The sequence below is a fragment of the Gossypium raimondii genome, chromosome 3, assembly GCF_025698545.1.
Source record: "Gossypium raimondii isolate GPD5lz chromosome 3, ASM2569854v1, whole genome shotgun sequence".
Lineage (NCBI taxonomy): Eukaryota > Viridiplantae > Streptophyta > Magnoliopsida > Malvales > Malvaceae > Gossypium > Gossypium raimondii.
In genome coordinates, this window is record NC_068567.1 from 33,715,110 (window position 1) to 33,728,515 (window position 13,406).

Sequence of the window (13,406 nt, forward strand, 5' to 3'; positions counted from 1 at the left end):
TGTTTCCTTTCCGAGTTTGTTATGAGTACCATTACTTTAGAGTGCATCATGTTGGGATCTTCTTCAGAGTTCGCGATGGAGGCATTGCTTTCAAATTATTGCCATAAAAGTTTCCTTTTCATAGATCGCCACAAAGGCTTTCTTTTTTTGGGTTGTTCATGATAGTGACTCGTCTAGACTCACATTTCGTAAGGTTTGCCCATCATTGTCTTGGGTCACGCAGAGAACCCCTTTTTGGGTAATCACCTTCATTTCGTTCTTTTCCATATGATTTCATAGCCTAGCTATGGTCTTACATAATATGGTGTCATGGCCATGAAATTTTCCTTTCAGACATTCATATCAGAGATCGTGTTTTTAGTCTCGTCGAACCCCATTAGACTCCACCATGGTGAATAGACATAGACTCACTTAACAAACTCTTCATACATTGGCATCATTCATTACTCAACACTTGATTCACAAAAACACCTAAATGGTTTCACATCTCATTACATTTTTCCAAACATACCCATACGACCATACTTTAACTTTCAAGATTCAAACCACTAACTCACGCTTCAGATTTTCTACATACTACACATACAAAATCCTTCAAAAACACATGCAATAAAATTATCACCATACCATAATTTTCCAAGTCGATTACATAGTTCAATCACCATTCATATAAGCACTTACATGAACAACATACATGCAAGAGTCGACTTAGGGACTCACCTGGTACCCACGAATAACAACTTAATTTCCAGATCTCAACATCCATCCAAAAACCTCAACAATCCAATGCTTGCAAGGCATAAAAATACCATAAGAACTAATTAATTTTATCTTTATCATCATCTCATAGCTAGAAAATCCTCATGCAAAGCTTTACTTCACCATTTTCCTATTCACCCTTTGAACAACTTATCATTACAGAAGTTAACATGCAAAAATCATAATACTTACCCAGGATGTGAAATAACTTTCTTTTAGAACTTCGATACTTAATTTCATCTTAACAAGGAAGATCTATCCTCGGCTCCAAGGTAAATCAATTCTAGTATCTAAGAATGGATGGAAAAAGATAACTCCTCATTTTTCCTTCCCAAGCCTTTATCAATATATAAAATCTCATGTTCTCATGGGGGAACACACACATGTTGCAATCCCTTTTAATCTGCCCAATAAATGGTTTATAGTTGTAGAGAAGTTTATGCAAGAATCCATCTTTTAATATATTTTTAACCAATCTCTTCATTCACTCCTGTCAATGTTGTTAGAACTTGACCAGTACAGTAACTAAGCAAACTTGATGTATTGTTCATTTAACGATACCTATTCCCCAAAACCATCGATGATCTTACCAAAATTCTTCTTCACATATACGCACCTTCAGATAACAATTATTACCTACCACTCCAACGTCAACTATTCGCCCAATGTATACGCCAAGAGCATCAATTGGGTGAAAAGGTTTAATCCATTCAAATTATTTTGGTTTACACATAAATTCAGAACCCTCCAAAGCTAGGTGTTATCTAATTGCCCAATTTTTTAAAATTGGTTGCCTATTTAACACCAAATTAAAACTTTTCTCTCAAAATTAGTTCATCCTTTTTTATTTTAAAGCTCTTCAAACACAAAATCTTCTTTCAATTTTAAAGAATGTTCATGTTTTCATCCTCAAATTCTAAAAAGATCTTCACACGTTTTAGCTCTAATTACCTACATAGCTCTTCAGTTTTTCAAATTGAGGTAACATTTTGACTTTTATGATTAAACTAAGCATGTTATTATTTCAAATTGAGTTTTAATTGATTAAATCAAGATTTCAATAAATCACTTGATTTTAAGTTAATTTTGGCTTGAAAATTATTGAACTCATAATACTAAGCTAAGATATTGTTTCAAAGTTATTTTCAACTTATTTTGAACCAATTAAAATTTTTTACACTTAATTTAACAAGTCTTTATGTAATTTTAAGGAATCGGTCATTTTCCTTTTTAAAATCCATTAAGCTTGATTTTTTTGAAAAGTGAGATCCATATAATTGGAAAAATTAAAGGTTTATATCTATAATTAGATGATATTTAGGATGATCGATAGAGAAATTAAGGCTTAGAAATGATATTTGAGTGGTGAAATTCCTATTTCAGGAAAACTGCTAAGTTTTTAGTATAGAGGATGAAAGGCTTTGATATGTGATTTTAGAATGATTTAATTGTCTTTGTTGTTGTTTATCATGCCTTCGTATTGTGTTTGATGTTTATGTAGAGTGCCAACACATTTGGGAGCCTCCACAAGCAAGGATAAAGGCAACCAAAAGCTTACTTGAGCTTGCCGTTGAAGCAAGTTGTTAAGGTAAGTGGTCTGGTGTGCTATAATTAATGCACAAATCAGTGAGTTAAAGGGGGATTAGGTGGTCTAATAATATAATCTAAGTCTTAAGTGTAACATCCCATTTTTCAATAGTACCAAAAAAGGTGATTTTGAAACCCTGATTTTCGATGATTGAGCCAGTAAATAATATTTACGAGTCTATTATGGAGTTAAATTAAGTTTTTGTCTATTAATTTTAGTGATTGAATAATTAATTAAAGAAAAATTACTAGATTGTAAAGACTAAAACTTCATCACCATTAATCAGTATTAATTAAAATGTATGATTAATGTTTTTTAAGGATTGAAATGGTAATTTTCCATTTTTAAATTAGTGGAAGGTTTCTACTTAATTTTATAATATAATTTAGCTAAAGGTTAAGTTAACAAATTAGTTAAAATATATTAAACATAAAACTTAAGTGGATGGCTATTTGGATTTATCATCTTTTCTTCCTCACTTAATCCAACCACCATTATTGTTAGCTTGAGGAATTTGGTCACTCTTCCTTACCTTGCATGGTGAGTAGTTGAAACCCGATTTTCATGATTTTTATGTTTTTGAGATGTTGTAGCTTAATCTAGCTAACCTAGGGACTATTCCATAAAACTGTTAAGGTTTTGAAACTTTCCATTAATGGTTTTTACATGTTCTTGGTGTTAAATGATGAATTCGTAAACTTGTTGTTAATTAGGACTATTTTGTAAAGGAATTTTTGTTAGTTTTGAGTTTAGGGACTAATGTGAAAATATGTAAAATTTTGCATGTAAATGCTATAAAATTCCAAGTGTTTGAAGGCTGATTTAGAATGATATTATAATTAATTTTGTGTACTAGGGATTAAATGTGACAATTTAATAGTTTCAGTTTTAGTTTCTAAATTAACAAAGTGTAAAAGCTCAGGGAACATTTATAAAATAAAATTTATGAGTCATATGCATAAAAATGAGTATGATAATGTATTTGAAATTGATAAATTTAATTTAACTATTATATAGATCAAGAATTGAACCATACAGAGAAAAACCGGGGAAAAGGGAAAATTGCAGAATTGTCGCTAGAAATCAGGTCATTAACCAAATATATTAGGTAAGTTCATATTGTATTAAAATGCATTTGTAGATTTTATTTGCCGTAGAATCTTGAAAATATAATTTGTAAATGTTATGCGATGAGATCAATTTGTTATAAACGAAAGCTAAGGTGAGTACGAACTAAATCGTGAACTTTGAATATTGTGAAATATGAATGATATGATTTCTGAATGAATATGAATTATTGCAATATATGCATTGCTTATCTAGAATTGTCTCTGATTTGTAAATGTGATGAGTTCTACTAAATGCCCGTTTGAACATAGTAAATGATTAGGATATGATTGGCATGCTAATAAGGTTAGAATACGCGCTTCTACGGGATTGCACTTTGGTGCCTCTGTTTACACTTTGGCGTCTTTGGTTGCACTACAGTGCACATATTTGCACAATCGTGCCTCTTTTAGAACTACAGTGTCTCTGTATAGCATTACGATGCTCTCTAATGTGGTTTAGTTATCCGAGTGTCCAGTGATGTTACTATAGTTTATCGGGTTAGATAAAAATGAGATTAATTATAAAAAAAGGTGAATGAAACTAAATGAGTATATACAAAGGATTTTTTATTGAGTAAACATCATCTATCTTGATAGAATGTGTATATATATTATCCTGATTGAATTCACGGTGAATATGATTTATGTGATGATTTAATCTTATGCAAATCTCACCTATTTCATAAATTGAATGTCAGGTTACTTTAAGTTAGGTGTTTAAATTAAATTAATTTAGTGAGGTAAGTTGGTTTAGATTTAACTATGAACTTACTAAGCAAAATAAGCTTACTTTCTTCATTTCTTGTTTTATGTAGTTAACGTTGTGAGGAACTAGGCAGACGGATCAACTTCCAGGCTCACACTATCAAGCTTCTTTCTTGGTAGATTTTGACTCGTTATTTTGATTTTGTGGCATGTATATAGGGTATTTTGGGTTGGTGAATTTCAAGTCTTAGGGTGCAACTTTAATGTGTTTAAAGGTTGATATGTAATATGTTAAATCATTTGTGCTTACTTGGTAGCGCACAAGTTGAACCCTTCAATGATATGGTCTAGAAGGCTAAGGTAGTAGAGGAAACACAGGTTGAGCCACCGAGATCAGTTGTGACAGAGTTCAAAAAGAGGGGTTCTAATTAATCTGGAGCATCGGGACGACCTTCAAAGAGAGGTTGTGAGTCATAGAGTTTGGGTAGGAGTACTCAACAAGGATTCTGATCAGGTCAATCCAGGAACTAGGGTAGTGATGGAGGTTTGACGGGAGGTTTAGGATTTCAGTTTTGTGGGCACGGTAATCGTAGGCATCCGAGAGAGTGTTGGAAAAGGACTAGATCTTGTTTTTTATTTGGTTCAAAGGACCATCTGTTGAGGGATTGTCCGGAGAGGGCTTACGTGTCCTAGACATAGAGTTTTATGTTCACATTTGCTAGAGGTTGAGGTCGTGGTTGTAGAGGTACTGGGAGATTGATTGGACAGAGGACCGTTGCCCAGATTATAATTGTACAGACCGACTCCAGAGGTCTAACTCGTTTATATGCTATTAGGGAACCACAAGATCGAGAGACAATAGATGTGATCGTAGGTACTTTCACTCTACGTTCTATTCTTTATTTTCGTTGATTGATTTTGGTTCTACACACTTATATATTCTGAGTGACCTAGCTAGTGAGTTGGGTATTCTGGTAGATATTATCATTTTAGGTGTGACTGTTATGAGTTTGTTGGGCGAAAATGTTTTGGTGAATAGGGTATACCATAGGTGTCTTCTGATGATTCAAGGGTATGTTTTTCCTGTAGATCTGATAGAGTTGTCATTCCATGGTTTCAATGTGATACTTAGTGAATAAGCATACGTAGCTTATGTGCTAAATTTGAGGACCAGTGAGTTGAGAGTTTAGGATATTTGTACCGTAAGGAATTTTCCTGATGTTATTTTCTAAAGAGCTACCCAATTTGCCACCAAATTGGGAAGTAGAACTCAATGAGTTGAAGATCCAGTTGCAAGATTTGTTGGATCTAGGATTTATCCGACAAAGTGTGTCTCCTTAGGGTGCATCGATATTGTTTTTGAAGAAGAAGGATGGTACTTTGAGGTAGTGCATCAATTAACGACAACTAAATAAGTTGACCATCAAGAACAAGTATCATTTGTCCTGGATTGACAACTTGTTTGATTAGTTTAGAGGTGTAATTATGTTTTCAAAGATTGATTTGAGATTCGGTTATTATCAACTCAATGTGATGGAATCTAATATTATGAATATTGCGTTTAGGATCCAGTATGGTCACTATGAATTCTTGGTCATGCCATTCGGGTTGACTAATGCCCTTGCAGTTGATAAGTCTAAATTAGATAGGTTTATTTAGAACCATTTTACTTAAAATTTATGCAAATTATGAGCATGTAGATAGCTAATTGTTTAATTTTAGTTCATATTGAAACATTGGACATAATTTAAGTAAATTTTGTAATTTTACATAATTAGGTGTTAATTTTACATAATTTAACTGAACTATGCTACATGAAAATTCATTGTGAAAATGTTGCAGTTTGGACCATTAAAATTACTTAACGTTGGGAGTAAGCAAGGGAACACATGCAAGTGAGCTACCTATCCAATATTATGGACAGTAAATTTGATTAATTATGCTCATAAAAATTGCCTTGACCTAACTTGGAAGATGGTTGTTAAAGAGAATGATTTTGCTTTCTAATTGGTTTGCCAAACTGTCCTAAAGGGGGAAGAGAAGCCCAAATTTAGCAAGACATCAAGAGCAACCCAAAATCAGCGTTGGAATAATTAAAATGAAGGTCCCTACATTTATAAAAAATCACAAATTAGCCCCCAAAAAATGCCTTGATTGCCATCCAACCCCATGCCATGAATCAAGGAAGAATCTGTCAAAAAGTCAAGTAACCATCAACCCCTCATCCCACAAATCATGGTCGGCTATGATTAGGAGATTCTCAAGGGATGTGCATGCCATTTTTCTCAAACTCCCAAGATCTCCCTCAAGTATAAATAACCCTTCCATTCACCTTTCATCTCATCCCACATATCCCTCAACACTAATCATTCTCTCATCTTTCTCTTCTCTCTTCCACGCCTAAAGCTCTACATCTTTCCATTTCTTTTAGCTAGAATTTCCTTGAGAAAAACTCTCTTGTTCGACCACCTTGAGGAGCGATTTGCAAAGGAGCAACCACAAGAATTGGAGGACGCCACCACGATCAGTCTTTAGGAAATCACCGAATTCATCAAGAGATTCTTCTTTATTTATCTTTAAATTATTCTTATGTATTCAAAATGATTGCAAATTGTTTAATTTTTTTCCATCAATGATGATGAGTTAATTTGTTTTAGCTAGAATAATTATAATGATTTGATTAAACTCATTTGATTCATGTTTAATTAAAATCATTCATGTTATTCATGCATTAAAATATGTTTGGATGCATTAGAATCAATTGCTTACTCCTAATCAGATGGTGATTAATGGACACAATAATTGGAAGGTGCATGCTTAATTTATATTCGACCCAGAATAAATCAAATGTTCGTAATAATTCGAGAGAACATTATTACCTTGCATAAATTTAGGTTTATGTGATTAAATTGTTTTAAACCTAACTCATCCCTATTACTTCAAATAAATTCTAAGGAATCCTTAGTTAAATATGAACATAGATATATACATGTTTTTCTAAGTATAAGACTTCGAAAGAACTTATATGATATTCAGAGTTAATGAATGATTGAGTTGCCAAGGAATATTTTTCCGCGATATTGTTGAACATGATAAAGAATGAATTGATTCAAGTGTTGTAATTGTTCTAGCTTATTCATGTTATTGTTATTAAAACTTGTCATTTGCATTAATTTAATTCTAACATCCATCACCTTATAAATATTGTGTTTTCCTTAACCAACTTGTGAACATTAATTTTACAATTATCGATTTAAACACAATCCCTGTGGACACGATACTCTCTTTACTTATTACTTGATAATGATTGTGTATGCTTGGACATTTCGTTGCAAACCAGTAATGTTCATGGATCTGATGAACCGTGTCTTCTGCTCGTATCTAAATCAGCTCGTACTTGTCTTTATAGATGAAATTCTTGTGTATTCTCGAACCGAGGATGATCATGATGCATATCTATGGATTGTTCTTCAAATCTTGTGAGAGAAGCAGTTGTATGCTAAGTTGAGAAAGTGTGAATTATTGTTGAGAGAGTTGATGTTGTTAGGGCATGTGGTGTCTTCTGAGTGGAAACATTTGAATAGCGTCATAAAGGTTTGAAGTTTCTTGGGGTTAGCATATGTCTCGAGACAGTTGAAGCCACATGAGTGTAATTACCCAACCTATGATTTTGAGTTAGCTGCAGTGGTCTTTGTGTTAAAGATTTGGTGGCATTATCTGTATGACGAGAGGTGTATCCTTTACACCGGTTAGAAGAATCTTAAGCATTTCCTCATGCAAAAGGAGTTGAACTAGAGACAGAGACGTTCGATTGAGCTACTAAATGACTACGGTTGTGTGATTGAGTGTCATCTCAGCAAAGCGAGTGTTGTTGCTAATGCCTTGAGCCAGAAATCGATGGTTGAGCTGCTAGAGATGTTTGCATGTCTTAGTGTGACTGATGATGGTGGCCTATTGGTTGAACCTCAAGTGAAGTTGACCTTTTCGCAATATATCAATGAGAGGTACTTGGTTGATGACAGTTCAGTGAGGATGAGTCGACAGGTTGAAGAAGGTAGTGGTGGAAACTTTGAGTTGAATTCTGATCGTATTTTGAGTTTTTGAGGTGACTGTGTGTGCCTATTGTTTTGGAGCTTAGGCATGTGATTCTTACCGAGGAGCATACTAGCCCATATGCTATGTATCTCGGTCGTAATAAGATGTATTGGGATCTATTGGAGTTGTATTGGTGGCTTAGTTTGAAGCAGGATGTGACAAATTTTGTGGCGAGGTGTTTGGTTTTTCAGAGGGTTAAGGCGGAGCATCAACATCTTTATGGTTTGCTTCAGCCGCTTAAGATACTGAAGTAGAAATTAGAGAGAGCTACGATAGAATTTGTCTCAAGTTTACCTCTAACCTCGACTAAGTAGGACTTTGTTTGGGTGATTTTCGATCGGTTTTTGAAGAGTATCATTTCCTTGTTGTACGTACAAATTATTCGTTGCAAAAGTTAGTCAAGTTGTGCATAATTGAGATTGTTCAACTTCATGGTGTACCAATTTCCATCATTTATGATAGTGATTAGTGTTTTACTTCAAGTTTTGGAGGAGTCTACAAGAAGCTTTAGGGTTGACGCTTAGTTTCAATAGGACTTATCATGCTCCAACCAATGGTCAGTCAGATAGGGTAATTCAAATACTCGAAGACATGTTGTGCAGTTACGTCATCAAGTTCAGTGGTTTTTGGGAATGGTATCTGCCTTTAGTCGAGTTCGCCTACAATAAAAACTATCATATAAGTATTCAGATGACACCATTTGAGGCGTTGTATGATAGGAAGTGTCGAACTCCGCTATGTTGGTCCAAGTTGGATAAGAGACAAATTGTTCATCCGGATCTGATTCGTAAGACGGAAGAGAAGGTGAAACTGATTTGTGATCGATTGATGGCTGCTTCTGATAGGAAAAAATCTTATGTAGATCTAAAATGCTATGATATCGAGTTTCAGGTTGGGGACAGAATGTTCCTTAAGGTTTCAACTTGGAAGAAGGTCTTAAGGTTCAGTCGTAAAGGTAAGTTGAGTCCAAGACTAGTTAGACCTTATGAGGTTATCGAGAGGATTGGACCGATAGCTTATTGACTCAGGTTACCGGCTAAACTTGAGCGTATACATGACGTGTTTCAAGTGTCCATGTTGCGAAAATATCGATCTGATCAGTCGCATGTAGTTCTTATTAAAAAGATGAAGGTTCTACCTGATTTGACATATGAGGAAGAATCGATTAAGATTCTAGCACGTAAGATGAAGGTATTGTAGAATAAGAGCATACATCTAGTTAAGGTTTTGTGGTGTAATCACAAAATTGAAGAAGTTACTTAGGAGGCTAAGGACGCAATGAGACATCAATATCCCTATGTATTTGGTTCAGGTAATTTCGAGGGTGAAATTGTTTTTAGTGGGAGAGAGTTGTCACATCCCAAAAATCAGGTTAGTAGAATTAGGTTAGTAAATCGGGGGTTAGTGAACCGAAAACTGTAATTAAGTTAGATAATTAAAATCATTAGGAATAAATAAAATAAAATATTAAAATAATTAGAATTTTATATTTAACTTTAGAAATTAAAATAAAATTTCCAGGAATTAATTTGGTTAAAATAGATTTTTAAAATGAGATCGAATTTGAAAATAATTGAGAAAATAGTTTAATTGAAAATTAAGGATCTCTTTGGAAAGGGAGGAAACTCGAGGTGGTTAAATGGGCAATTGCGCAATTTTTAAAAATTGGTTTCCTATTTAACAACCCCCACCATCTCCTTCCCTCCCATTCGACTTCTCATTCAAAAATTTCCTATAAACCAAGTTAAAGTTTTTCTCCCGAAATTAGCTCATCCTCAAATTCTCAAAAGATCTTCACACGTTTTAGCTAAAATTAACTCCATAGCTCATCGATTTTGTCAAATTGAGGTAACATTCTAACTTTTTATGATTAAACTAAGTATGTTATTATTTCAAATTGATTTTAATTGATTAAATCAAGATTTCAAAAGATCACTTAATTTAAGTTAATTTTTGGCTTGAAAATGGTAGATTTCGCAATAAGTTAAGTTACTATTTCAAAGTTATTTTCAACTTATTTTGATGCAATTAAAAGGTTTTTACACCTAATTTAACAAGTCTTTAAGTTATTTTAAGGAATTGGACGATTTTCCCTCTTTAAAGTTCATTAAGCTTGATTTTTCTGGAAAAGTGAGATTCGTGTAATTAGACAAAATTAAAGTTTTCTATATGTAATTAGATGATATTTAGGATGATCGAAAGCGAAATTAAGTCTTAGAAATAAGGTTTGAGTGGCGAAATTGCTATTTCGGCAAAACTAACTAAGTTTTTTGTATAGAGGATGATAGGCTTTGATATGTGATTTTAGAATGATTTAATTGTGTTTCCTACTATTTGTAATGCCTTTGTATTGTATTTGATGTGTATGTAAACTGCCAACTCATTTGGGAGCCTCTACAGGCAAGGATAAAGGCAAACAAAATCTTACTTGAGCTTTGTCATTGAAACAAGTTGCTAATGTGAGTGTTTTGGTGTGCTATAATTAACTCACAAATCAGTGAGTTAAAGGGGCTTAGGTGGTATAATCATCTAATCTAAGTCCAAAGTGTAAGTTTTCTTACTTGAGCTTTGTTATTTTGCAAACAACCTACATGTGTTGTGACGTCTTTAAGTGTATAATGTGAATATATGTCTGATTATGCCTTGTGAATAACTAATATGAGAGTGTATTTGGATCAATGAGTAAAGTGTTAGCACTTGAAGTGCATTATGTGAACATATGATAAGTGTTTGACCATGAAAACCATTATATGTGTAAGTGTGCATAACCCAAAAAATGAATATGTTATGGATATGTTGGCCTTGTGAACTGTTGAAAACATTAGATATAGTTAGCATGCCATAGGATTTGAGTACTCATTTATCTGGTTTGATATTAGGACATGTTTTTAGGGATAAGGTAATGTAGAGCAATTCTTCATTCATTTGGATATGTTAGTGTGTTGGAGAATGTTAGCTTCATGCTACACTTACTTGGGACATGTAGACTCTTTTGAACCATGGTGTGATGGAGATTCGAGTATCCAATGAGCAGTATTTGTATACATTTTCATATTCACCAGTTGTCAATGTATTAATGTGATGTGATAGTTGATGATGCTATGTTATAAATGTATTTAGCATGCTTGTTTTTAACTCTTATTTTTGTGACTTATTGTAGCATCTTAAACACTCACTATGTTTGTTTAAGCTCACACACTTGTGTCTATTTTGTAGAGAAATAGCTTGTGTGGAGTGGTGAAATGAGCAAGCTTGTGATCCCAAGGCGAAAGCATATTGGTTGTGCGTGTAAGATGGTTTTTGGTTTTTAAGGGATTGCAATGTGGGTTTATTTTAAGGGATTAGACTTTATTTTGGTTTTGAGTTTGTAAATGGAATTTCCACTAACTGTTTAAAGACTTTTATTAACTGTTTTCTGCATGTTTATATTGCTTGGATGATTACATGAAGTATGCTAGATGAGTGATTGGATATTATGTTGAATAGCATGAATGTGCCATAGTGATTTTTGGTTAGAATGGTTTAAATGACTTGTTGAATGCTTTGACAGAAGCAAAATGACCAATGAGAAGGTATGCACCTGTTATGCCTTTTAAATGGCCTTATATGCAAATTTGATATGTTGAGTAAATTAAATTGAGACTATAGATAAGTATGCTAGCATAGGTGATTGATTTGTTTGCCAAAGTATGTTACTTATGATTTTGTATGTTTGAACATGATTTATATGATTTATGTTTTCCATATGACATGTTAGAATAGGGAAAATGGCATGAAATCAGAAACAGTATGTGTATTTGAGTGTCAAAGTGTCATATGTAAGTGCTACAATTTTTTTGCTATAAACTGCAGTGTGTCATCATGACGAGGTCTACTGATTTCGTGTCATGGAACTGACGTTGGGAAGAGGGCACATCTCTAGGCAATGTCGGGACGTCAAAAAGTATGTGGTCTCAACATGGCTGATGAGTGAATTGCTCATGTTTTGTAATTTTTGTAATTAAGTCATGATTTTTCTACAATAAAATTGGATGCCTTAAACACCACAAAATGTTTTGAAAAATTACATGACATTCTTTTAAATGATGAATTTCTCATAAAATAGTTTGTTTGGATATTTTGTAAAATTTATGTTTTAGTCTTTAAACATCGTTTTGGAATAAAATGACTTTTAACGGCTTGAGCTAAATTTTTCAAAACTGATTCAAAATAAAATATACAATAAACTTGTTGGATTAAATACATGATTTACGAGTTTTTGTCGATGTTATGCAAAATGATGATTTTACCCTTGTTTATATTATGCAGTTTTTGTGTTAGACAAAGCATGTTTTAGGCTTGTATATCTAAAATTTCTTCACTAAGCATGTATTTGCTTGGTGTGATAGGTGGTTTTATGGTGTGTTTGGTGATTGGTAACGAGAGTCACGTAAGTGGCTAATGTGATGTTCTGGATTTGGTTCAGTCCATCCCAACCAGTTTGAGGGGGCCACACTTTCTTTCCGGATTACAATCTGATCATGTAATATCGCTTAGTATTAGTTTAAACATTAGACAACCAGTGATCCAATATTTTCTTTTATTTTTCTATGCATGCAAAAACCACATGAGGACAATTATACGAAGTATGTTTATGTAATCCATAAAATGTTTTATTAACAAATCTGTTCGAAAAAAAATTACAAGTTTACAAACGAATATACTACACTCAAGGCATTAGATCAAACAAGATGGCTATGGGAACGTATCACTTAGCACTAAGTGCCTTTTAGTAGATAGTTCTTCAGAACACTAGGTGTCTGTGAGAACATATCGATAATGTCCCTTAAGCACTGAGTGTCTATAGGAACGTATCCATAACTCCTGAGCAATGAGTGTCAATGAACGTATATTGGTGTAATGGTGGAATAATTTGTGTATTTTCTTTAGTCCGTGTTTGGTTTATAACACCCTATACCCGACCCTATCAACGGGATTGGATATCAAATGTCACAAACTACCTAATAACCTACCAAAATTTCTCGAACAATTTATTTAAGTGTTTTAACTCTACCATATTAAGAAATATAACTTTTAAAAATTTACTACCTTAATAATCTTAGCGATGTTTACAATTCTAAATTAAAATTTTAAAATTGTTACATTCAACT

General features: G+C 33.3%; 1 protein-coding gene across 1 annotated transcript; it reads left to right on the plus strand.

Moving 5' to 3' along the window:
• Positions 1–8,946: 8,946 nt before the first annotated feature.
• On the plus strand, positions 8,947–9,456 carry LOC128039938 (uncharacterized). The gene is made up of 2 exons (XM_052628878.1): positions 8,947–9,211; positions 9,326–9,456. The coding sequence occupies exons 1-2, from the start codon at positions 8,947–8,949 to the stop codon at positions 9,454–9,456; spliced, it is 396 nt and encodes a 131-aa protein (XP_052484838.1).
• The last annotated feature ends 3,950 nt before the right edge of the window (positions 9,457–13,406 follow it).